Below are 25,315 nucleotides of genomic sequence, written 5' to 3' on the forward strand. Positions count from 1 at the left end.
GAGTTCCAGGCCGGCGGGCAGGGGCTCCCACTCACCGATCTCGCGGCGGCGGCTCGTGCGCTCGGCGCCGCCATCCAGGACGTGGGTGAGCAGCTCCGGCTGGAAGGCGGCCGCCTCACGCTCCCTGCGCAGGTCCGGGTTCATCGTGATGGCGGCGGCGGCGGCGGCGGCTGTGCGAGCTAGTGACCGAGCCGGGAGCGACCTGCCGGCCAGGCCCCGCCCCCTCAGCCCGCACGTTGCGCCGAGCCGCCGTCACGTGACGCTCGAGTCCCTCCTTCCTCCGCCCCCTCCCCCCCGGGGGCGGGGCGGGGACGCTGCACGGAGGAACCAATCAGGGGGAGGCTCTGGCTGGGCGAGACCCGCCCCCATGTGGCCGCTGCTGAGGGGCGGAGCTCTGGGTCCCGGTCACGTGGGAGCCGGAGGCGGCGGCGATTGGACGCGCTGGGAGGCGGGAGTGGAGGTAAGGGCGCGGGGGAAAGATCCCTCCCCCAGAGCTGTGCAAGGGGGGAACCTATTTCCTTGCTATGGGTTCAGAGAAGCTGAAAGCTTTACTGACCGGGGGTGGGGTTGGGGTACATTACGTTACGTTACGTTACGATGTTGCAGAGTGAAGTAAAGATGGATGTGACGTCACTGGAACGAACTCAACGTCACTGGTTCATAGTGAGGGTGGGAAGGGACCGCAGGTGGTCACAGCTAGTCCAACCCCTGCTCCAAGGGGGACCAGCACCAACTAGCTCATCCCAGCTAAAGGTTTGTTCATCTGGGTTTTAAAAGCCTCCAAGGAAGGAGATGCCACCAGCCCTGTGGGGTTGCCCTTACCAGTGCTTCCCTACCTTCCTAAGGCCTGTATGTGCCACAGTGCTGGGTGCTTTCAAAAGTACCTGGCACTGCATTGCATGCATTTGTATAGATGGTGAAATGCGCGTCAGTGTTGAGGAAGTAGCGGTGGCACTCTTTTGAGTTAAAATACATTGGAGGTATTTTTGTTCAAAAGCCACGCTGCTGCCATTTTCTCAGCAATGATGCATATTTCACCATTTGTACAAATAGATGCGATGCAGCGCTGGGCACATCAGCTCGCATGCTCCGCAGACTTGATTAATTGAATCTGCTTTGACACGCTGGATTTCCCCGGTGTTGGAGCAGACAAAGATACGTGTATAGATGCCCCTAATTCTTCCTCATCTAATCTAAACTTCCCTTGCTGCAACGTGAGCCCATTGCTCCTTGTTCTATTATCTGTCCCCACTGAGAGCAGTCCAGCTCCATCCTCTTTTGATCCCACCTTCAGGTAGTTGAAGATTGATATTAAGTCCCCTCTCAGTCTTCTCTAGACTAAATAAGCCCAGTTCCCTCAACCTGTCCTTATAAGCCATGACGCCTTAGATTAAAAAAACGCAACTGGCTGTGCCAAAGTAGTCCAGAGATACCTGTGTTCTTAGCCCTGTTGGTGTTATGGTTTAACATATGTTTCTCTTTTGGGCGCCGGAAACGCACTCTACCGTCCCTCAGCTTTTTCACAGGGCAGCCTACACGTTGCTGTTGGTCATTTCCACACCTGAGTGAATATTTGCCTAAGTTAATGTTATCCCACCTGAGTTAAAGCTTTTAGTTGAAACTAGAAATGGACAGTAGGGCTGTGAAGCAGAAGAGAGGTTATCAGGACTGGCCAGGAGACACCAAAACGACAAAAGAAAGGCCAGCCTGATTGGTGGACCATCAAGAGCAAAGACTTTCATTATATATGTGCCTCTCTTTCAGATTCATAAAACAAAATCAAGCCTTCTTGAGCATCTTAATGCATCCAGTGCTTCACTGAAAGTTATTTCCACACCTGAGTTAATGTTTCCCACTAGAGTTGAAAGCAGTCTGTGGGAGCTGCGTTACTAGAAGTGGCTACAGCTAACAGACAGCAGGATTGCAGAACAAAGGATAGCTTGATTAGCGGAACCATTAAAAATCATTCAAAAGGAGAGAGGGTGGTTCACACCTGTAGAATGAAGAGTTTAGAAGGAATCAGGTAGATTTTAATGGCATATGAATTCAATTGATGCTCTCTCTGCTGCCTGAACAGAAAAGCTGCTGCCATGGCCAGGCAGTTGGTTTTAAACTTTGGATGGAGTAGGAATCAAAGGGGGCATGCACCAGTGGATCCACCCCTATACCTCGCTGTCAATTACTTCTACACCTGAGTTAGTTACTACACTCAAGTTAAGTTTTTTAGCTGGAGCTAAAAGGCATCTGCAGGGCTGTGAAATAGAAGAGACGTTACCAGGAATGGCTAACAGACAGCAAAACTGCAGAAGAAAAGATAGTTAATTATGGAACATAAAAAGGGTCCAATACTTATGAGAGAAAAAAGGGTCATTAATATTTGGGGAATGGAGAGAGATTACCAGGAAACGGGGAGGTGATAATGAGCCATGAAGTCAGTTGACTCCATGAGCCTCAATAGAAGTGCCACTTACCCTCCCAGACAGTTGGTTTTAAAGTTCAGGTAGAGAAGGAGTGAAAGGGTGTGGGGTGCAACTGCGCCCCGCTGGATCTGCCCTTGCCTTCCAGCCTGTTTGAAGTATTTTGCTGTCTCTGTCTTGATTAAGGTCTTGAGTGGATATGAGGGAAGCAGAGACCTTTATGTGCCCCTTCAAGCCTGGGTTGCCGAGCCAGGATTTCCACTTACCTTCCTCAAGCTCTCCAGGGATGGCATCGAGATCTTAGCTTCCTCTTCCTCCAGCCCACAACGATGTTGGCTTCTGTTTCCCATTGTCTCAGGCCTGGGTCTCTGAGGCACCTGCTCTCAGGAAGTGCATATGGGCACTGGAACAGCAGAAGGGGATCTTGGACAGAGAGATAAGCTCTAGCTTAGAAGCCATGGGGCTTTGATCTGTTGTTGGCCTTCATGGCTTTGATCTGTTCTTAGAGCAATTTGAATCAGAGCTTGAGCTGAGGAATAACTACTCCATAGACTCTGGGCTCTATGGCCCATTGAGTCCTTGTGTTGATTTAGGATAGGCCTCTTGGAGAGAGATCTCTGCAAGTCTTTGTAGAGTTCTTAAATATTGTTATGGAGCCTGACTGCCATAGATATATATTGAAGCAAACTACTTCTGACACCCTATTTTTCTCTGGATACATTCCTTATCCCTTGGAAAGTTGTGATCCAAATAATGATAAGCCCCTCTTCCTGCAGCACTGAAATGGGACAGCCCTGGAAACAACAGATCTGGATGAAGAGAGACTGTCAATGGCCTTTTATATCTGACACAAGGCTTTTTAGTGGGGAAGCCAGCCAGCAGTACTCCCTGTGACCCAAACATGGCCTGAAAAACACCCAGTGAAAATATTCAGAATTTGGCTCGTATTGTAAGCTTCATGCTGTGCCACCTGAGCATTCACCAGTGAGCCATGTAGTCAGTGTTGCATTTACATACTTCAGTGGGTCTTCAAGATCTTTTGAGAGAAGCCACAATCTAGAGGCTTGATAACAGCAGTGGGACCCAAAAGCTCATGAGTTCTTTAGCCTTAGCTTTTGTGACTCCTTGGAGGCCTCTGGCAGCCTCAGTCTATCTTCTTCAGCTTTGACACATGTAGACCTGGAATAAGTATACTTGTATTGTGCGGCTGCTGAGGGGATGCAACGAAGTGTGCAGCACTTTGAAGATACTTATTTATAGTTAGAACTTAGCAAAAATGAATTAAACATGATATGAAAGGCAAGGGTGGACCTTCGTTGTATGCATAAGGGGGACAGTTCTAGGTAAGTGTGGGAGTCAATAAAGGGAATCCTGTGAACCTTTGAACACCTGCCTTGAATTTTGTGTGTTTATAGGACTTGCAGCAGCTGTGCAAGATGCTGCTCAATCCTGGCATATATTATTTCCCTTGGGAGATAAATTCTGGACCTGTCCGGGATGGGGAAACACTGAGAACATTTGGCAGGTGAGTGCTATTCCCAGACTCCTTCCAGGCCATCTCTTTCTTTCCATAACTTCTTCCTCCCCTCAGCATTTCCTTCATATCCTGGGTGTCTCAGCTTACTTCTGAGGGCTGCTGCAGCTGAGTTTAGCAAATCAATTGTTTTCAGGTTGCACTGCTATGACCTGGCCCAGTCTGAAGCCGTCCTCACAGCCCAGCACAACTCAGTCCAGCACCAGGTCCGTGTTTGCACCAAATTTGTGGAACCATTCCAAGCCCAGCTTGGGTTCCTGTATGTGGCCTTGGGAGACATGGAACAGCGGGATGGTACGTTTTTGTTTGCCTTGTACATGGGTAAGGAACTGTTCATTTGGCACTGGGCAGGTCTGGGTGAAGGATGACCTGCCCAGGTCTAGAAGTGCTGCCAGCATGAGGGGAGAGGGGGGAAGGGTCACTTGATGCATGCTCCAGTTTAGCCTCTGGCTTATTTTATTCACCTTTTCCACCCAAAGCAACTATCCAGTCCCCCTGCACTAGGCAGGAAAAGACATCTGGGGTCCAGTGACCCCAGTGAAGAGACTGTCCAGTCTCCTTTTGAAGATTTCCAGGGTAGGTGACTGCACCACCACTGGAGGGAGTTTATTCCACAGTCTGGACACCATGACTGTGAAGGAGTTTTTCCTGGAATTGAGCCTGAAGCGTCCTTCCAGGAGTTCGTATCGATATGACGGAGAAGGGGTGGGGGCTGTGCTACCACAACAAGGAGTGGACCCCCTGCTGCTCCCCCATCTGCCTCTGGCATACCAACATCTTACAAGTTGAGGTTGGGGTGTTTTTGGCACTTTGCCCAAAAACGTTAATCTCTGCTATAGTATAATTTGCTAGGGTGCCCTGAGGATAGGCTTAGCTGTTCTCTAGAGAGAGTCTTGGAAGGGCTGTAGGGTTGCAAAAAAGCAACTGGGTGGCTTTGTTCCAGGTCTGTCAGGGAACAAATAAATCAATCACTGGATTTCTTAATTATCTTGTAGGACACTTGGAGATTTGCATTACATAAGTGACTTGCAATACAATACTACTCCGTCTGGCTTCCACCAACTATCTTAAAACACTTTGCAAACACACCTGCTTTTAATTGCGTGCTGCCATTGCAAATTATCCCCATGCTTGCAGATACGGAAATGGAACAGTCCGAGAAACTGGAGAGTCGTGTCCAGCCTGTAAGGGTCAGAACCTACAACTCTGGGTCAAGCTCCAGTTGCTTCTGTATAAAACTGTGTCCTTGGGCATCTCTGCCTTACTCTCCATGGGCTTTCCAACTCTAGCTTTCATAGATTTCATAGACATTAGGACTGGAAGGGACCTTGCAAGATCATCAGGTCCAGCCCACTGCCCAAGGGGCAGCTTTCTTTCTCCTGCTTTATGTACTTCCTGGAAGTTGCTCCATAACATTTTTCCTGTAGAAAAACTACGTTAGTTATTTTCTGTTCGCAGGTGAAGGGCCCGTGCTGAAGGCTCGAGTCCTGACATGTGTGGAAGGGATGAATTTGTCTATGCTGGAGCAAGCCATACGGGAGCAGAGGAAATATTTCCAAGACAGACAGGGGCAGGTGGAGAGCAGTGCCTCTTAGCATCCTGCTATTGCAAGGAGTTGCTGCTGGGCTGGATCCTAGCTTTAGGCAATATATCTAATCTAGCACCTGCCCTCTGTCCATAAGTTTTTTGTCATGTAAGCATCACAAGCTCCTCATCTGATTTTTGAAGTCACTGTCTCTTCCCAATCTGCTGCATGTTCTCAGAGCACCCAAAACTTGGACTTGCCTTTAGGGATCTTGTTCCTCAGAAGGTTGCTTTTCCCTACCCCCCCTCCCATTATATTCTCACCTCCAACCTTTTGTGGGTGACCAAAGTGGAGGATAACTGTGGCGTAAGCTGGTTTGTCCCTCAGATCTGCCAATACATTTCACACTGGACTGGAAATGCTCTCTGCTCTTCCAGCCTTGGGCTCACATGACTCTGTTACTGTATCACAGCCCTGATTCCCAGAACTCTCACTGTTCTGTTGTTAAGTTGGTCTAGAAATAAGATTGTAGAGAAAGAAAAACTGCCTTTCCATTCAGGAGGCCAAATGCATTGTCACCCAAGATCTGAATTAGAATTTGAGCCCAGGTCTTCAGGAATAAGTGGCCGATGCCCTGAGCCATAAATTGCAAATACAGAGCTAACCTGTATAAAGTCATAGGTGATGATCTATTTTTAGTGCAGTAGAAGTGTGCCTGGTACATTCAAGATGTACCTGGGGTAGCTCATGTATGTATCGCAAATTTGTATCAGCAGAAATTTTAGCTGTCAAGTATATATCACAGAGCCAGGCATACTCATACACCAGATGCTGCTGTGAGTTCACTGCTATCAGGATTCAAGTCCGCTAGATTAAAACTGACTCGGGTGTGCCTGTGTATACTACAAACACCCCTCTGGACTGCAGTGTAGACATAGCATGAGAGAAGAGTGGCTAGTCCTTGCCTCTGAACAGCAGCCAGAGTCGCACGCATACCCGAGGAAAGAATATGCCCCAATCCATTCCAAAACACACGTTTGCAATACCCCTGAGACAGAGTTTAACCAGTTGTTTGCCTCTAAAGAACTACAGTGGGAGAGAGTGGTATGGGGGGAGAAAAGGGGGCTTTTCTTTTTAAAAAACCAAATCTGGGGGTTTTTTTTGTTATTGTATTTCTTATGTTCTGGACTGAGATTTTCATAAATAAAGATGAAGAAAGCGTCCAGCCTGCTCCTGGGATGGATTAAAAAACACTTTTTCACCCTAGGGTGTCTGAATCTGTCCCTGCTGCATCCCCGGGGATGACATGGTATATATCGGATGGGCAATTATTTTGCGTGGAGCGCCACTTACTGAGTTTTGGCAAGCCATCGAGGGCTGCATAACAGGCAGCCAGGGGCAGATAAATATTAATTTTCTAAAAATTTTAGGGGCCCCACAGGCTGGATAGAATGGCCTGGTGGGCCACTTTTTGCCCACCTCTGTGGTAGATTGCAACCCTGCATGGGTTTTTCTTTTCAAAATAATGGGTCCATAAAAGCGTCTTTCAAGGGGACTGGACTTTGAAAGAGCTACAGCAGGAGGAGGACATGAGAAACCATCAAGGCCTGTCTAGCTTCAGGACGCCCAGCACAAACCACCTGCTTAACTAAAGCCACCCTTTTTATAAATGACAGAAAAATACTAGTAGGGGGTGGGAGAGAATAGGTCTGACTGCGAGAGAGAGAAGATCCCAAGCTGTGACAAGAACACCAAGGTCTGAGGTGAGCTAGAAAGCAGAACACACTGTAGAGCCCAATGCAGAAAATTTTGTACTCTCAGTTATTTCTTCTGCTCATCACTTCTGGGGTGAATATACAATAGGGGAAGTTTCCCAAGAAGGAAGTCAGAAGGATATTGGGGTATGTTGTGTCCCATGATACAAGCTTCCTGACACTGAGTGCATAAGATTTACCTTAGGTTTGTATGGATGACATTTCCTTGCATTTTTCTCCCACATAGTAATTAAACTCCCACAGCATTGTCCTAGCATGCTCCAAGTTCAATCTAAGCCCAGAGACAGGTTCATTATTGACTCCAAGATCAATAATAGGCCAGCAGTGGAACAAAAGGGCTTGTTTCGAGTCACTCTTAGTGTGTAGTCTTACCTTCCATGCCAAAAAACTCAGGCGCTGGGTGGGTCGTACCAGTCCATGTAGAGCAGGCCATCCTACAAAGTTAAAGGAGCATGTGAGAGGAAGCCAGAACCCAGAACAGCTAACACAGAAAGTGAAGATTAGAGAGGCCTGTTTTCAAGGCTTTACATAGGAATTGAGCCTCTTGAGACAGATTCATCAGCATTTTCCATATCAAAGGCCACTGATTTTCAGGCTGACCAATAGAGTTATTCCCCCTCGCCCCATCAATCTCTTCAAAATGTCAGAGAACGCAGCTGTACCTAGGCTGGTAAGTTGTAGATGTTAATATTTATTAGTATTGTGATAGCATCCATAATACCAGGAGCCTGTTGGGCCAGGTGCTGTAGAAACCCAGAACAAAACGTCTGGGTTCCAGAGAGCTTGCAATCTGCAGGTCTCAGTTGCTCCTTGCCAGGGAGACCACATTCATATCCTTGAGAATATCACTTGATCTTCCACTTTTTGTACTCTTTAGTTGACTATTTCCCACAACCTTTAAGTCCATAGAGAGATTGATCTGGATTATTGGAACGATGAACTGCATTGATACCACATCAGAATCTGTTTCTTCCGCTGCTGCTCACCTCTTTATGCCTTTCCCTTCCCTTCCATGCCAGCCGGCACCTGGAAGAATGCAACATGACTTTGCTGTACAAATTTCCTTCCTTTATGGGGCAGCACTTAGGCCCTCTATACTGTATTGCTTGCATATCTCCCCCTGGTGGAGAAATCAAATGGGGGTGTGAGAGTCCAGATGAGTTTTGACCCTTTAGGGACTCAGTAGATGGGAGGAAGGGCACATGGCAAGCAGAAGGCCAGTGCTGCCTGCAGACCTGGCTGGGGGCAGCTGCGTTGGTGCTGCGTACAGTGGCTGAACAGGCAAGCTCCAGGCTGCCCACGGCATTACCCAAGCAATGTAATTCCCTCGATAGCTTCTTGGGCAGGCAGATGAATGCAAATCCATCCCTTTTACAGGCTGCGGGGCCCACTGTCCATGCAAAAATTTTAGACATCAGTAAAGCACAGTGCTGTCTTTACAGCACTGGGGAAGTTAAACAGTGGTGACTGTTTTCCATAGGCATGAGCACGGACTTTAGGAACTTCGGTACAGGGTTAGTGTGGTTGGGAAATGGGTGCACACATGCACAGGCAGATTTTGCATCATAAGAAACATTGGGAAAAATAGCCAATACTATTGAACTGGTGGCTGGTAAGGAACAATATTGTGTAGGACATGGAGGCACAGAAGGAGTCTTGGGTGAAAAGCAATTTATGGGCAGGGGGAGGAAAAGGAGATGACATGAGGCAGGATCAGTTGAGGCTTTTGGTATCTAGACCCGTTCTCCAGCATATTTATCTTATAAGAACCCATTCTTTGATCAAAGAAGGGAATTTCTATATACCAAGGCATGTATTCAGAGCCCAAACCAGAGCACATAACGAATTGCAGGTATATTGGATGGGCTGCATGCATTATTTATTTGTATAGCAGCACTGCTCTAAGTGCCATTGGACTGGGAAGGCATTGTGGCATGTTGAGGCCTCATGGACTTGTCAACTGGTTATTGTGGGAGACGTGCAAGAAGGGTCGTGTATACGTGAGGCTCTTCTGGGGATATTTTAACAATGGGAAGTTGATCTGCAGGGGTTGGGAGAGGTTTGATGAGGGTATTGCGGTGGCAAGGTTTTAAGGCAATACCTTTGCTTATCTAACATTATGGTAGAGGTACAGGAGCCAGGACTTCCTCCCCTTTAGAATGCAATGCTCAGGAAAAAGGGCAAAGGGGAACCCCTACTAATGCATCGAGGGCATGTTGCAGATCCAAGGCAGCAAGAAGATACATGGACACGTTCCAGGAGGTGTTCCAGAAGGTGGAAAAGATTGGGGAAGGAACCTATGGCGTGGTCTACAAAGCTAGGAACAAGCAGACGGGGCAGCTGGTGGCTCTGAAGAAAATCCGTCTCGATTCGTGAGTGTCTTTAATCCACTAAGCGGAGACCCAGGCCACGAATTCTGAGCTGGAAGCCAGAAGATTGGGTCACCCGGTGGTAGGGCTGGGAGTGGTTTTCAAAATGCAGCTCCTGCTGTAACGTGGTTATGCAGAGCACCTCGCAGTGTGAAGAAACCATGAGAGTGCCCTGCTGGGATTGTCTGTGGCAGGTTTGGACACGTAAAGGGGGGGGAAATCTCAGTCAGTGAGAAAGCGGCAGCTCAGTCATACTTGAAAGCAATTATCCTAGTCAAGCATAAATCAAAACTTAGAGCTAGGATCCAGCCGATGTCACGTGTGGCGCATTATTGGCAAAGATTGAAATCCTGGTTACAGCCCCCCAGGGTCATCAGTCCAGCATGACTGATTGGTACTACTGACTAAAAGCTCCTAGACAGCGACAAAAAATGTACTTTAGCCTGAGAGCAACCAACCGACCTCAGATAGCCACAGAAACTGCAGGGTTTTACACTCCTTGTTGCAAGATTCTGCCTCCTCAGCCCCCCTCAGCAGGGCTTTTGCAACCCCAGTCTCACTGGTGTGGGTACACGTACACTACGTGCAAACCCTGTTGACACGCAGCTGAGTTGACCCCATCCATGCCAGTGGGACTAACAGACTCCCTTTAATTGGTCTAAATAAAGGCCTGGCTTTCAAGAGAGCTCCTCACCCAGCAAATCCCATTAGTCATTTATGGCTCTTTTTGGAAACCTGATCCCAGCTGGGTGGCTCACTCATCTTCAGCTGGTCTGACCCTCTAAGTCTGAGTCAGGTAGATAGAGGCTAATGGAGCTCCTAAGTCAAAGCACCTTATGATTTATATAGTAAGTGTCCACCAAAAAGAAAGGCTAGAATGGAAGACACCTGGGAGTTACATCCATCGGCGTCTCGCCAGTAATATACCTGGAGAACGATGGGATTGCAATGAGTGTACCATGACACAGAGCCTGTCTTCCCCACAGGGAGACCGAAGGTGTTCCAAGTACAGCAATCAGAGAAATCTCACTGCTCAAGGAACTTAAGCATCCAAACATAGTCAGGTAAGAGTGTTGCACTAAAAAACGGGTTTTTAAACCTAGTGCTTTAAGAATTGACACAGCTGATGAATAGCAGAAAGGCTTGCTTTAATAACTGCCAACAAGCTACAAAACTGACAGAAAAAGACTCTTTCCCAATATAAAATGAGGTATTAGTCCTTGTATGATCTTAGCTGCAAAGAGACCTTTACCCAATGCAGGCAGGAAGCAGTTCTTGTACAGCCTCACAGCCTGGATCCTTTGCTTATCGTTTCATAGTTTCATAGTAGTTTGGGGTCAGAAGGGACCTGAACAGATCATCTAGTCTGACTCCCCCACTGGCAGGAGCACACGCTGGTATCACACGACCCCAGACAGGTGTTCATCCAACTTCTTTTTTAATTTACCCAAGGTAGGAGCGAGGACCGTTGGTTCCAGATCCTAGCTACCCTAACAGTGAAATAGTGCCTCCTAATCTCTAACCTGAACCTATTCTCCAGCAGCTTCTGCCCATTGTTCCTTGTCACCCCAGGTGCTGCTGGGGGGAATAGGGCCCTTCCTATTTGCTGCTGATCTCCCCTAACTAGTTTGCAGGCAGCCACCAAATCCCCCCTCACCCTCCGTTTGCTGAGGCTGAACAGGGTCAGGTCCCTCAGCCTCTCCTCATAGGGCCTGCCCTGTTGCCCTCCAACCAAGCAGGTGGCCCTCCTCTGAACCCTCTCTAGGCAGGCCACATCCTTCTTATAGTGCGGTGCCCAGAACTGGACGCAGTACTCCAACTGCGGCCTGACCAATGTCGCATAGAGCAGGAGTATCACCTCTCTGGACCGGCTTGAGATGCATCTTTGGATGCACGACACGGTGCGGTTGGCTTTGCTGGCTGCGGTCTGGCATTGGCGGCTCATGTTCATCTTGGATTCAATAATGACTCCAAGATCCCTTTCCGTCTCTGTGCTCACAAGGGGGGAACTCCCCAGCCTGTATGTATGCTGTGGATTCCTTCTCCCCAGGTGCAGCACCCTGCATTTATCTACATTGAACCCCATCCTATTACCAGCCGCCCACTTCTGCAGCCTGTCTAAATCTAATCGCAGCCTCTCTCTCCCTTTGAGCGTGCCTACCTCTCCCCACATCTTGGTGTCATTGGCAAACTTGGACAACGTGTTTTCCATCCCCTCGTCCAAGTTGCTGATGAAGATGTTGAACAGTGTGGGCCCCAGGACTGAGCCCTGGGGAACCCCACTATTTACATCCCGCCAGGTTGAGTACGACCTGTCCATCAGCAGCAAGGCACCAGACTGCCATGCGTAGACCCTGAGGTGGTGCAGAGGCACTTGGAAGAACTGGATGCCTTTAAGTCGGCAGGCCCGGATGAGCTCCATCCGAGGGTGCTGAAGGCACTGGCCAACGTCATTGCAGAGCCACTGGCGGGAATATTTGAAAGCTCGTGGCGCACGGGCCAAGTCCCGGAGGACTGGAAAAGGGCCAACGTGGTCCCCATTTTCAAAAAGGGGAGGAAGGAGGACCTGGGCAACTATAGGCCAGTCAGTCTCACCTCCATCCTTGGCAAAGTCTTTGAAAAAATTATCAAGGCTCACATTTTTGAGAGCCCGGCAGGACAAATTATGCTGAGGGGAAATCAGCACGGGTTCGTGGCAGGCAGATCGTGCCTGACCAATCTAGTCTCTTTTTATGACCAGGTTACGAAACACCTGGACACAGGAGGAGGGGTGGATGTCGTATACTTAGACTGCAGGAAGGCCTTCGATACGGTATCCCACGCCATACTGGTGAACAAGTTAAGAGGCTGTGACTTGGATGACTACACAGTCCGGTGGGTGGCGAATTGGCTAGAGGGTCGCACCCAGAGAGTCGTGGTGGATGGGTCGGTTTCGACCTGTAAGGGTGTGGGCAGTGGGGTCCCGCAGGGTTCAGTCCTGGGACCGATACTCTTTAATGTCTTCATCAGTGACTTGGACGAGGGAGTGAAATGTACTCTGACCAAGTTTGCAGATGACACAAAGCTATGGTGGTGTAATTGCATAACAAACTGACACTTGAATTCTAGGAAGAAGCTAACTGTAGAACAAGCCTATTAAAAACATGTTTTTTTTAAAAAGTAAGTTATGAACTTTTTTACCAGATTTTGTATCAGATTATTGAGAAGTAGAAAGTAATTTAAAAATATTTAGAATTTGTCTATTGGAGACTGACTTTATATCTGTGGTTCTTGGACACAAGTAGTAATTTTGAGCCACGCACATGATCAGAGGTCAGGGAAGCAGACCCTACGATGACAGGCTGAGAGCCCTGGGGCTCTTTAGCCTGGAAAAGCGCAGGCTCAGGGGTGATCTGATGGCCACCTACAAGTTTATCAGGGGTGACCACCAGTATCTAGGGGAACGTTTGTTCACCAGAGCGCCCCAAGGGATGACGAGGACGAATGGTCACAAACTACTACAAGATCGTTTCAGGCTGGACATAAGGAAGAATTTCTTTACTGTCCGAGCCCCCAAGGTCTGGAACAGCCTGCCAACTGAGGTGGTTCAAGCGCCTTCATTGAACACCTTCAAGATGAAACTGGATGCTTATCTTGCTGGGATCCTATGACCCCAGCTGACTTCCTGCCCTTTGGGCGGGGGGCTGGACTCGATGATCTTCCGAGGTCCCTTCCAGCCCTAATGCCTATGAAACCTATGAAATGGGGAGATGTAGACACGCTGGAGGGCAGGGAACAGCTGCAAGCAGACCTGGATAGGTTGGACAAGTGGGCAGAAAACAACAGAATGCAGTTCAACAAGGAGAAATGCAAAGTGCTGCACTTAGGGAGCAAAAATGTCCAGCACACCTACAGCCTAGGGAATGACCTGCTGGGTGGTACGGAAGTGGAAAGGGATCTTGGAGTCCTAGTGGACTCCAAGATGAACATGAGTCGTCATTGTGACGAAGCCATCAAAAAAGCCAATGGCACTTTATCGTGCATCAGCAGATGCATGACGAATAGGTCCAAGGAGGTGATACTTCCCCTCTATCGGGCGCTGGTCAGACCGCAGTTGGAGTACTGCGTGCAATTCTGGGCGCCGCAATTCAAGAGGGATGCGGATAACCTGGAGAGGGTCCAGAGAAGGGCCACTCATATGGTTAAGGGCCTGCAGACCAAGCCCTACGATGAGAGACTAGAGAAACTGGACCTTTTCAGCCTCTGCAAGAGAAGGTTGAGAGGCGACCTTGTGGCTGCCTATAAGTTCATCACGGGGGCACAGAAGGGTATTGGTGAGTATTTATTCACCAAGGCACCCCCAGGGGTTACAAGAAATAATGGCCATAAGCTAGCAGAGAGCAGATTTAGATTGGACATTAGGAAACACTTCTTCACAGTTCGAGTGGCCAAGGTCTGGAACGGGCTCCCAAGGGAGGTGGTGCTCTCCCCTTCCCTGGGGGTCTTCAAGAGGTTAGATGAGCATCTAGCTGGGGTCATCTGGACCCAGCACTCTTTCCTGCCTATGCAGGGGGTCGGACTCGATGATCTATTGAGGTCCCTTCCGACCCTAACATCTATGAATCTGTGAATCACCACTCTCTGGGTGTGCCCAATCGGCCAATTTTTGACCCAACCAACTGTGTAGGTATCAGTGCCACAGTCGCTCAATTTATTAATGAGAATGGGGTGAGAGACAGTGTCAAAGGCCTTCTTAAAGTCCAGAAAGACTACGTCCACGGTGACACCATCATCCAGGGATTTAGTTACTTGGTCAGAAAAAGCCATCAGGTTGGTCTGGCAGGACCTGCCTTGAACCCATGTTGATTTCCCCTGGGCATGATCTCCCCTGCTGGCCCCTCACAGATGTGATCCTTGATAATTATTTCAAGGATTTTCCCTAAAACTGATGTAAAGCTTATGGGCCTATAGTTTTATGGGTCCTCCTTTCTCCCTTTCTTATAAATGGGGACCACATTAGCTAGTTTTCAGTCTCTGGGCACCTGGCCCGTGGACCACAATCGCTCGTACAGCCGGGCCAAGGGCACAGCAATGACCCCCGCCAGCTCTCTCAACACCCGTGGGTGGAGTGCATCGGGGCCCACAGATCTAAAAACATCCAGCCCTTCCAGAAGATCCCCAACTACATCTGCACAGACCCGAGGCCTGGCAGTGCTATCCCCAAGGTTGCTCCTACTTGTGGTGGGAGTGCTGTCCTGGTCCCTGACCAAGAAGACAGAGGCAAAGAACTTGCCTCTGTCTTCTCACCCATCGTCTGGGTGGCAGGATGGCTTCTTGGTCTTCCCTGGACTGCACACACCTTGCTGCAATGGTGATGCATAGGGGGTACATGGGGGTGCACATGCACCCCCTGAGAGTATCAGTGCCCCCCCTGCAAGCACCGGCTAGGGAGTGGAGTGCCACTGTGCTCCCAGAAGTGGCTGCAGCCACTCCCAGAAGTGGCGCCCCCCCCAGCTGCAGCAATCAGCCCACCCCCCCTCCCCCGGTCAGCAAGATTGGCCGTAGGGCACCCCCAGGAGGTCATCAAGACTGGCCACGGGGGACCCCCCCCTTGCCTCCCGGTTGCTGACTGGTCGCTGGGGGGCACATGCTCCACAACCCCCCGACTAAGGCAGCACCAGTTGCCCATGCCTTGTTGGCAGTTCTGTCTTGCTTTATACTGTTTAATTGTATAGCTTCAAAGCATTTTTCCTTGATAGTTGGCTGATTAGAGTCCGAACAAACAGGAAGGAAAAGGGTGACCATCGTATTACAACTGCTAAATTGCCTGGCTCCTGTTTTGGATTTGCCTAGGTGTGAAAACTTGTGTGTCTCTGCAGCCGCTGCAGTTATAGGTTAGTTACAGATGATGGGTCTCGAGTGGTCAAACAGGATGCTTAGAGGCGTTACCAGACCTGTTTTGGGGTATTAGTTTATCAGTGGGGCAAATTTGCAGTAGCTTGTGCTGGTGATGGCTTGTTTACCAAACTCCAGACATCCATTGAATGGTTGAGACATTTGTAACGCCTTAGACACTGGTTGCCTGTTTTGAGAAAGATGAGCAAGGTGCATTTGTCACGTACAGGGCATCCTTCCTGTACCTTTTACAGGTTTCTCTTGAGATGCATATTTAGTCTTTTGTCTTCTTAGTCGCTAGTTCAATTGACATGCATATGTAGTTTCCTTGCCTTCTCTGGCTCAGCTTTTTCTTTGGCTTTTTTAGCTAGACGCATGTGATGAGCGTGTCAGGTCACTGCCAACAACTTTAACCATCACTTTTATTATTTTATGGCAGGGGTCTGGTATTGGGTACCACAAGCACTCCACTGTCTCGACATCTAATGGGTTGCAAGCCATTAGCGGAGTTTGATTTTCTTGCAGCAGTCTTGTTACCACAACCCAGTCTTGCCCCAGCCGCTGTCCTGCATTATTATGCAAGAGACACTGTCCAATCTTTCACAGTTGTCATATACTGCAAGAGAAACACTGCGGGGGTCTGCTTATGGCATTGTGTTATTTGGGCTATGGCAATGAAATTTCCCTACTGCTGATTTCATTCAGTTTTGTTAGGCAGGACACTGGAAGTGGTAAATAGATGACCCCCACCTCCTGCATGTCAAGTAAAAAGGTTTGTCTATCAAATGGCAAGTGCCAAGACATTTTCCCACCACTTACAACAATTATTTTCTATTCAGTCTACCTATACAATGCATGCAATTATTTTTCAAGTGATAAAAGCACCTATGAAAGGCCCTGGGGGTTATAGGATCGTAGAAATGTAGGGCTGGAAAGGACCGCAGGAGTTCACGTACTCCAACCCCCTACTTCAGGCAGAATCATCTTAGCTAAATAGTTGTCCAGCCTCCGCTCAATATCTTCCAATAATGAAGAATCTCTCTTGGGAATCTGGTCCAGTGCTTAATCCCCCTCAGAGTTAGAAAGTTCTTCCAGTCATCCATTGTATAAAACCTTGTTGCAATCTGAGACCATTACCTCTTGTTCTGTAGGAACATTCCCGTGATACAAGGCAGTGGAAAAGCTCACAGCTCTTTTTGTAGCTGGGGGGTTTCCCGGAGGGGCAAGGTTAGAGCTCTGTTGGCTTAATGGGTTTCTTCTTTTTCCTTCTGCAGTTTTTTCCCCTCTATTCAGAATCGTAATACAAGTTTCCATCCTTCCTGGGAATTTCCTTGAGTTTTTTTGTCCTTCTGTTAACGCAAGTCTCCTTGCTGAGATCATGGAGAAAAAAAACTGCACCTCAGAAAGCATGGCTGGGAACTACCATTTCAGGACCTGTGGCATACAGACACTTCCAGATAACTGTAATCAGGGGTAGCAATCACAAGGAAACAGAACACCCTGTTTGTCGATGGAAGGCACCAGGCTCCCAACCCACAGGGCGCTGGGAACTTGCCAAAATTACCCTGAACTGCCTGGCCACAATCCTGTTTTTCTGACCTAGACTCATTTATTACTTAGAGGCTTTTCCCAGACAGTTTCTCTTCCCCCCTGCTTGAAATACAAGCACTAGTTGCTGCTCTGAGATTGACCTGCTTGGACTGCAGCAGCTTGCTGCTTCTGGGTAATGCCCCTTCCTGCTGGCTTTGTTTTTGCCTTCATCAGGCTTTCCCTGTCCTTTTCAGCGCTGTCCGTGCACCTGGCAGGAATGGGTTGCAGACCATTCCTATCCCTGCCCTCCAATCTTGCCAGCGACTGCTGCCCAGCTCCTCAGTTGCTGCTTACCTGGCAGGGGAAACACCCTGTATCTGGGTCCAAGAAGGCAGTTTTTCTTAAGCTTCCCAGGGATAACTGTTCTTCTGGCATGGTTTAGTACCCGCCAAGGTGTTGGGGCTTAATGCCTGTTTTATGGAAATGGGAGGCTTCTTGCTCCTTGTTCCTGTGGCCGTATGTATGTCTGAGGGCAGGTGAAACTTGGGGGCATCCAAACCCCAAGCCTCTGGGCTTGAGCCTTTACATAGGATGCCCGCCAAAAGATTTTGGAAATATTTGAAGCCCTTGGTGGGGGCAGAGGATGTTTGCCAGTTGTAGGGCCACTTATGGTTCTGGATTGACTCATGGATTTGGACTTGATTTGGCTGATTTGACTTGGAGCACAAAAAGTTTCTTCAAAAAAAAAAAAGCTCCTTAGCTGCTGCTCCGTCGCTGAATCCAGACCTGTTTGCACCTCTATTGGAACTGGCCCTCTGGTCTCATGTACAAACCAGTTGCTGCTACTGGAAGATGGAAGGGTTAGAGAGCTGCCAGGGAGATGCTGGGAAAACCAGAACAATTGTGTTATGGTCAGTCACTGAAGAAAAGAAGCTGAAAGAGAAATGATATAGATGATTTCCAATGGCCTTTTCTACAGCAGATGACTTCAGTTTGGCTCCAGTGGCTTAGATGTGTTTGGACCATTACTGTTCCATACTTACCATTGCTGTTATTTAGACAAATCCATGCCTGCTGGTCTGCATAGGGAGGTGAAAGAATGCAGGTGCCCATGCGGTATGTTGAGTGCAGCCAAAGGCAATAGTGACCTGCCTGCCTGAAAAAGGATCTACTTATAAAAGGAAGATTTCATCCCCTTCTCTCTCTAGGAATGTCACCAGAGTCAATGTGAGAAGCAGGACTTAAGCTCTGCTCTTCAGGCAATAGCTGTGTTTCATTTCTAGGCTTCTGGATGTACTGCACAGTCAGAAGAAACTGTATCTGGTCTTTGAGTACCTGAATCAGGACTTGAAGAAGTACATGGACTCGTCTTGGACAGGAGAGCTCCCGCTGAGTTTGGTCAAGGTACAACGTTCCATGAAGCTGGAGCGCTCCCCGGGCAAAATGCTTGTCAGCAGTATTGAGACTTGCTGCCTTCTACCAGTGAGAATCAGAACTGCTTAGCTATTTGTTAGATCTTGTTAGAGCCTTTCCTTAAGCTCCCAGCATAAGGGACCAGTTCCAATACAGAAGTCACTCAGAGCTGCAGTGTCTTAACTCGGCAGGTCAGACCCAGGGTGACTAAACCTGGTGCATCTTGTAGGGGAGGAGAGGAAACCCTCTAGGCATTGCCTTTCAGTATATTAATTTTCCCAGCCACTTCTGATCCTCTCAGCTTGTTTGACCACAAACTGAAGGTGGAAGTGTATTCAGGAGAGCTGCTAATAGTATGCTCAGCATTGAAATATTGGTTGTGCCTCTGGTATCACCACTGAAATTTGATTCCCTACTCCCCATGTAACAAGTCTGACTGGAGTTGGACTGACAGAGGTTGCATTGCTATAATGCAGTGTTTTCCAGGGAGGTGCTGCCCACATGTTTAGAGGACTCCCCTGTTTTAAGGATGCTAATTTAAGACACCCAAGTCTTCCACAATGTCCAACTACATCTGTGTCTGGAATCTCCCCTCTGTAGAGCTACCTGTTCCAACTGCTGCAGGGTGTGAACTTTTGTCACTCGCACCGAGTCATTCACAGAGACCTGAAGCCGCAGAACCTGCTTATCAATGAAGTTGGAGCCATCAAGCTGGCAGATTTTGGTCTGGCAAGAGCCTTCGGAGTTCCTTTGCGCACTTACACACATGAGGTAATGTTAGGGTCCCGTCCCATCAAAGGTGCCTCTATCTGTCCTCTTAGCTAATCTGTTTTGTTTAAATTCTCCAATTTTGTAGAAATTCGTAGATTATCCTCCAACATGCCTATCGTTAATTACCTTTGTGTTGGGCATTTAAATGCCATGCTCTGATTGCACAGTTCATGTGTCTGCTGACCCTTTATGTGGATGGAGAGGACATAGATTAATGCTGGAATTGCCCATGCCAAACGCAGGGAACCTTGCTTGCCTGACAATGAAAATTGGTTTTCTGCAGGTAGTGACCTTGTGGTACCGGGCCCCAGAGATCTTGTTGGGATGTAAATACTATTCAACTGCGGTGGACATCTGGAGCATTGGCTGTATCTTTGCAGAAATGGTACAGTGTGTTTAACTCCTAATGGTTCAGTTTATACCTTTATCACTGTCCTGGGTAAGACAGAATACACTCTGTTCACAAGAAAGGCAACCAGGAGGGCAGCAGCCTACACATGCAGCCTGTGGTGTGGGGACAGTACAGGACTGAGGTAAGGTGACCACCCGTCCCTAATTGGGGAGAACAGTCCTGCAATGGGAACCTCAAGTCATGATCCCAGGCTGCATGACTCCGGGACAGCATTTGTCCCAGATTTGCAGCCTCATGCAGGGATCCACGGGAAATGACGGGTTCCCCCTTTCAGGCTGGCAGTGTTCCAGCCTATAAGGGGCTGCTGGGAGCGGGACACAGGAGACACCACAAGCATGTGTGTGCCCACAGACATGCACATGGCTGGGAATACAGCTGGGAAATGTGGAGAGCAGCTCCCTGCAGGTAAGTCTATGGCAGGGGAGGGAGTATTGGGGCAGGGGCATCTCAAGGCCCCCACAGTGAGGGAGAGAGTGAGGCAGGGGCTGGGCATGCTGCCCATCCAGGGCGGTTAATGGAACTGGGGCAGGGAACAGGATGGAGATCTTCAAGGGGGTGGGGGGCATGGGGGGCACATGCCCTTCCAGATTTGTGCACGGGGCAGGGGCAGATGCCTGCCCTGCTGCTCTCCCCCCAGGAGCCCTCTGCTGGCTGTGCTGCCATGGCAAGGTGCCCCCTGCCCACCCAACAGCATCAAGGGCAGCGGAGTGGATTTGTGCCCCCTACTGCCGGGTGGACAGGATGTGCGCAGCCAGCATAGGGCTCCCAAGGGAAAGGCAGCAGGGCAGGTAGCCCTGAGCCTGCAGCAGGCAGGCTGCATCTGCCCCCACCCCACCCAGATCTGGTCCGGCACTGCTGGGGAGAGGCAGACACGTGTCCTGCCTTCCCCTTCTGAAAAGGTGGTCACCCTAGACTGAGGTACCACTTCAAACCCCAGGTGAGCTCTGTGTCTGCCTTCTGAGCAATGGTGGATTTCATTATCACTGCTCAGGTACCTGCTCCTAACAGCTGGCTGCAGCAGGATGACTGCATTAGAGAGATCCAGTTTCCCTGCGCTCATGGTTGTCACACCATAGCCTGCAGAGAGCTGGAGCTTCACCCACATGGGGTTAGTTCTTCCTGCTTCCATAGATACCCAGGTTCTTCCTGGCAAGGCCTGAAACAGGGAGTAAGATGCTGCTACCGCTAGAAGGTGCTGTTGTGTAAGAGAAGCTGGAGCTGTCAGGGAACAGAGTTGTCCATGGAAGGCAGCTGCCTTGAAGGAGTGCTGGGGACAGAAGGGGACCAGGAGGAGTGTGTGTGCGTGCGCACACGAGTGTGTCTATGTGCGCATGTGAATGGAAAAGAAGAACAAGTGGAGGAGAAATGGAAAGAGGAAAGGCAGGCATAGCCTTCTTTCACTCTCCCAAACTTACAGCACTGCTTTCAGGGTCACAACATCCTTCCTGAGTTGTGAGCCCTCACAGCAGGGGTATTACCAGCATCCCATCACAGCTGAATACTGTTCTGATCAGGAAGCTGCTTAAAGGCAGCCACAGGCATGAAGGAGCAATGCGTGTTGTTCCCAGGTCACTAGAAAAGCCTTGTTTCCAGGTCACTAGAAAAGCCTTGTTTCCGGGAGACTCCGAAATCGACCAGCTTTTCCGGATTTTCCGCGTCCTGGGCACGCCCACCGAGGCCGCATGGCCAGGGGTAACCCAGCTTCCTGACTATAAAAGGGACTTTCCCATATGGACCAGGAGAGAGATGAAGGAAATCGTTCCCAATCTGGACCGGGATGGAAGAGACCTGTTGGCGGTGAGTGGCAGGGTAAAGGGGTGGAGCAGGTGCTGATGTCAAACCTTTCAGGTATGGGAGAAAATAGAATTTCAGGCTGAAGTTACACATATGCAAATTGTGTTTGTGGGTTTCCCCTGCCTCCAGTTTGTGCTGCTATATGTTTAATCTCTTGGCCACAAAAGATGCAGTTTGGGAAACGGGATTCATTCTACTAGTCTGCATACACAAGTCACTGAGTGAAGGGCTATGGTCTGCATTATGCAGGTGGTCCAATTAATGCTCATAAAGGTCTCTTAATCCTAATCTCATAGATTTCATAGACATTAGGGCTGGAAGGGACCTCGGAAGATCGAGTCCAGCCCCCCACCCGAAGGGCAGGAAGTCAGCTGGGGTCATAGGATCCCAGCAAGAAAAGCATCCAATTTTCTCTTGAAGGTGTTCAATGTGGGCGCTTGAACCACCTCCGGTGGCAGGCTATTCCAGACCTTGGGGGCTCGGACAGTAAAGACATTCTTTCTTAAAATCTTAAAAATCTATGAATCTCTTCTATTAAAATTATTTTACTGCCCATCTCCATGCACCTAAAACCTAAACCAGGCATCTAAAACCAAAGGTCTCAAAAATGTTAGAATAGCAGTGAATTTTATCCTCTATAGTCCCTGTTATTAAGGTCACTATAGTTCATGCATTGGAAAATGCACCTATATTTTTTACCTGTATAGAAGTTTGTTCTCATCTTCAGCAATCAGAGCTATTGCCTTAGGTTGCCAAGTGTTACATTGCAATGTGTTACAGGAAGGCTGCATTTATCTCAAGCTATGGTCAAGAGATTTTTCTCCCTCAGGCAACATACAGTAAGAGAATCCTACACCTCTAAAATTACCATCACTTAGTGGAACCAGCTAGGTGACCAAGTGGGTAAACCAGTTGGTGTTCTTTTGTCAGGTATTTTTGGATGGAAAGTCATGGGGCTATATAGTGGGCAGGGATGTATAAAGTACTGATCAGTGGTCCCATATAGTAGAACAGTAGCAACAAGGCCTACATGTGTTTATCTGGAGCAGGTTCTTCCCCTGCTTGTGCTCAAGCCACACTAAAAGGAACACAAGGTGCCTGGTCTAATTAAACTCAAATAGGCAGAGGCCATAGCTCTGGTCCATAGTGGGCTTTCTAATGTATCTATTTTTTTCCAAATACTTGGGAAAGTGTGCTTTGATGGTTGGGAATTCTGTAGAGGAACGACTAATTTAGGTTGTTTTCCACACTGCCGTTAAATTATCTTATGCTAATCACTTACCTTCTCTTTCCTCAATCTGTAAAATGGGATATCAGTATATCTGACTCAACTGGAATTTTACCCCATTTGATTAAGCCTATGAAGGCCTCTGGGGTCATCAGATAAAAGGCTACCTACCCCCTTTTGAGGCTGGAGAAGTGCCACAGGCTTGCAGTACTCAAGAGCTTTCGCATTTAGTATAAGGATGTTAATAATCTTGTGATAATGTTAAACATTTTTTAAAATATCCTCTTGGTTTTCTTTTGCAGCAATTGCTCCTTTATGACCCCAGCAGGCGCATTTCAGCCAAAACAGCCCTGAATCACCAGTACTTCTTTCAGCAAAGCCCTCACAACATCAAAGACCAATGTGGGCTGCAGAGACGCTACAGATAGATGTGTAGGTGTGTAGAAAGCATTGCATCTTAACGCAGAGCTCTTTGTGTCAGTACATTTGCCCTCTTTGTTGACTTAGCAGGGAAAGTGCCTAAATTTAAAATCTGCGTTTTACAAAACCCCAAAGGGAGAGGTAGTTCTCGTTTTTGGATGCTCTCAGCCTGTTGCTGAGCAATGTTGGTCTAAGTTATGTTAGTTCATCTTTGTGAGGTAGTTACTTGTGATGGGGACAGATCTGATGGCACCATCCTTAGGAAAACAGGAGACTCACAATAGAGACTAGCTTTGAAATGCTTGTCCTCCTTGGCCAGCAATGCCCGGTGCAGTGTAGATTTTCTCTCCAGCACCTGTTTACAGCCCACTCACTACTGTGGTTCGGATATTGCAAAGAGATTTGTTGGCTTAGTTTCCAAACATCAGGAAGTCTCTGACCTCAGTTCAGGGCAAGTGGTCCATGCACACCACCATTTACCGCTATTAATAAGGATGGGCTTCATTAGTATTGATGAGTCGGTGGGTTTAAATTGTTAGGAGTTTTAATTCCTTGTTAAAATAATCTAGAATGACCTTCCACTTGCTAAAAGGGGTAGTCAAAAGCATTTGAAGAGTAGGAAAAGTCAAGTAATGCCATTTTGGAGAATCCTCATTTTCCTCTTGCTGTTGCAAGATGTTCCATATGAAACACCACTGTTTGGCTTTGAAAAGTTCTCACCATTCTCCTTTCAGAAGAGATTTATTGTTAACTTTGGATGCAGTTCTGGGAATTCCCTTCTGCATTCGAAAAAATAAAAACTTGGGATTGTTCAGAAATGTTATTGAATGTTTCATTGACTCCTCTGTTGGGTTAGTTGCTCACATGGGCCAAGGAAAAAGAAGCCAAAGTTGGTCAGGTCCTGTATATACTGTCACCTTCTCCAGTCACTCTTCTTTCCCCTCCCCAACCCCTTTGTGTTGGTAACTGCTGCACTGTCATCCATATTGTGTTGTACAATGACAGGAAGAGGCTACCTAAAGATCCTTCTGCAGGACAAGCAGTTCAGCTGCAGGAAGGAACTAGGTTTCTTTGCAATGAAAACTAGTACAAGCCAATGAAGATTGAAATCTGATTTACTGAGACACACTGGAGACAGATGATTTCTTTGCTCCGTAGTTTGCTCTTTCCCCTTATGAAGGGGACCAGAGAAGCTCCAACGAACAAATTCAACAGCAAAAGTCTTTCTGTAATTTCCCTCTTTTGCAACATTTTTCTGACTTACAACAGATGCCTGGACTGCAGTGATACACCAGGAGGAGCTATTAGCCATCTTTCTCCAGTGAAAAACAACACTGAACAACTGACCTTTTCCACATAGCCACCCATAATTCTTGTAGTTACAGGGGGGATTTAAAAGCCAGTGGGGATGCCTAAGCCTTCTCATTTCCAAAACTAGATTTTTAAAAAAAGCATTATTGTTAGAGAACGTCAAGGAAGCAGCTGCCAACATTTCAGGATTATACATTTCAGTCTATTCTTTGTTAACAAGAGGGTGATGGCCAAGTATTTCCTGCAGCTCTCAAAACTCTGCAGCTAAGCTTGTGTTACATAGTTGGGATTTTGCTATAATTCAGTGACATCTCCTCTATATACTACCAGCTTTTTGAGGCACAATGCTCAGTAGATAGGGATGAATTGTAGCAAAAGGATTCTTTGTAACCAGGACGTCAAGTTTTGAGCTCTGTTTGTTTGGACAGTGCTCCGTCTGCTTTCCATGGACATTTGAACAATCACGTTTTCCTGGTAAAAATTATTTCTTTGAACATTTTAAAGATGTCCAGAAGCAGAAACAATACCACTGAGAGTCATCTGGCCAGTCATAATCAAGCAATGCAGCTTGACAGTCAAACACTTTCAAGTAGTCCCCCTGATAGACAGGGTGATTGGCAGGTTACTCTGAGTGGGGAACCTGAGAAGCTGTTGTCATGCCCAAAGAGGGTTTCAGGAATCAAGACAATCTGAATTTTCCAAATTAGCCATTCTTTCTTGGGGCAGTTTACACATGGTTTCCAAGTCTTTAGCTGCAGGGAACTTGTGACCCCACGGAAACATCTGAAGTGCTAGTGTGAGGCTGCTGCTTTTACTCTGGTTCCACAAGCTGTCTGCTGCTGATTGGGAATGCCTGGGGTCAAGAGAGGCCTGCTAATAATGAGCTTCAAACCTACCCTTGCAAAGGGGACTGAAGACAGCGTCAGTCAGCTTCAGCACACT

At 48.1% G+C, this 25,315-nt stretch overlaps 3 protein-coding genes across 7 annotated transcripts in view; 2 read left to right on the plus strand and 1 right to left on the minus strand.

Annotated features, from left to right (window-relative positions):
• The window catches only part of ACOX1 (acyl-CoA oxidase 1), a 33,669-nt gene extending 33,520 nt beyond the window's left edge, over positions 1-149 (minus strand). For both annotated transcript variants that reach the window (XM_006269238.4, XM_006269239.4), the window contains exon 1: positions 36-149. In XM_006269238.4, coding sequence (XP_006269300.1) covers positions 36-144 — 109 coding nt within the window. In that variant the 5' untranslated portion in view covers positions 145-149. The remainder of the gene's footprint in view (positions 1-35) is intronic.
• TEN1 (TEN1 subunit of CST complex) lies at positions 149-6,699 on the plus strand. 2 transcript variants are annotated; one of them, XM_006269237.4, is made up of 4 exons: positions 149-460; positions 3,833-3,942; positions 4,088-4,245; positions 5,410-6,699. In XM_006269237.4, the coding sequence occupies exons 1-4, from the start codon at positions 149-151 to the stop codon at positions 5,544-5,546; spliced, it is 717 nt and encodes a 238-aa protein (XP_006269299.2). In that variant the 3' UTR covers positions 5,547-6,699. The 2 variants fall into 2 exon arrangements, with proteins under 2 accessions (XP_006269299.2, XP_019349791.1); XM_019494246.2 differs by lacking the exon at positions 149-460 and adding an exon at positions 512-753.
• CDK3 (cyclin dependent kinase 3) lies at positions 4,155-23,885 on the plus strand. 3 transcript variants are annotated; one of them, XM_019494244.2, is made up of 8 exons: positions 4,155-4,245; positions 9,474-9,623; positions 10,607-10,684; positions 18,308-18,428; positions 19,038-19,208; positions 19,492-19,593; positions 21,214-21,417; positions 22,945-23,885. In XM_019494244.2, exons 2-8 carry the CDS (start codon positions 9,496-9,498, stop codon positions 23,068-23,070), a joined length of 930 nt encoding a protein of 309 aa, XP_019349789.1. In that variant the 5' UTR covers positions 4,155-4,245; positions 9,474-9,495; the 3' UTR covers positions 23,071-23,885. The 3 variants fall into 3 exon arrangements, with proteins under 3 accessions (XP_019349789.1, XP_059588126.1, XP_014457392.1); XM_014601906.3 differs by lacking the exon at positions 4,155-4,245 and adding an exon at positions 8,018-8,569; XM_059732143.1 differs by lacking the exons at positions 4,155-4,245; positions 22,945-23,885 and adding an exon at positions 7,992-8,569 and having other exon boundaries at positions 21,189-21,307.
• Positions 23,886-25,315: the final 1,430 nt, after the last annotated feature.

This window comes from Alligator mississippiensis, chromosome 8 (genome assembly GCF_030867095.1).
Source record: "Alligator mississippiensis isolate rAllMis1 chromosome 8, rAllMis1, whole genome shotgun sequence".
Classification (NCBI taxonomy): Eukaryota; Metazoa; Chordata; order Crocodylia; family Alligatoridae; genus Alligator; species Alligator mississippiensis.

Excerpts from the sequence above, each read along its gene's own strand:
- TEN1 (XM_006269237.4), top strand. The coding sequence starts at position 149 with ATGGCGGCGGCGGCGGCGGCGGCTGTGCGAGCTAGTGACCGAGCCGGG. Across the intron at positions 461-3,832 it reads GCTGGGAGGCGGGAGTGGAG|GACTTGCAGCAGCTGTGCAA; the intron begins GTAAGGGCGCGG and ends GTGTGTTTATAG. Across the intron at positions 4,246-5,409 it reads AGACATGGAACAGCGGGATG|GTGAAGGGCCCGTGCTGAAG; the intron begins GTACGTTTTTGT and ends TTCTGTTCGCAG.
- CDK3 (XM_019494244.2), top strand. The coding sequence starts at position 9,496 with ATGGACACGTTCCAGGAGGTGTTCCAGAAGGTGGAAAAGATTGGGGAA. Across the intron at positions 10,685-18,307 it reads AAGCATCCAAACATAGTCAG|GCTTCTGGATGTACTGCACA; the intron begins GTAAGAGTGTTG and ends TTTCATTTCTAG. Across the intron at positions 21,418-22,944 it reads ATGGAAGAGACCTGTTGGCG|CAATTGCTCCTTTATGACCC; the intron begins GTGAGTGGCAGG and ends TTTCTTTTGCAG.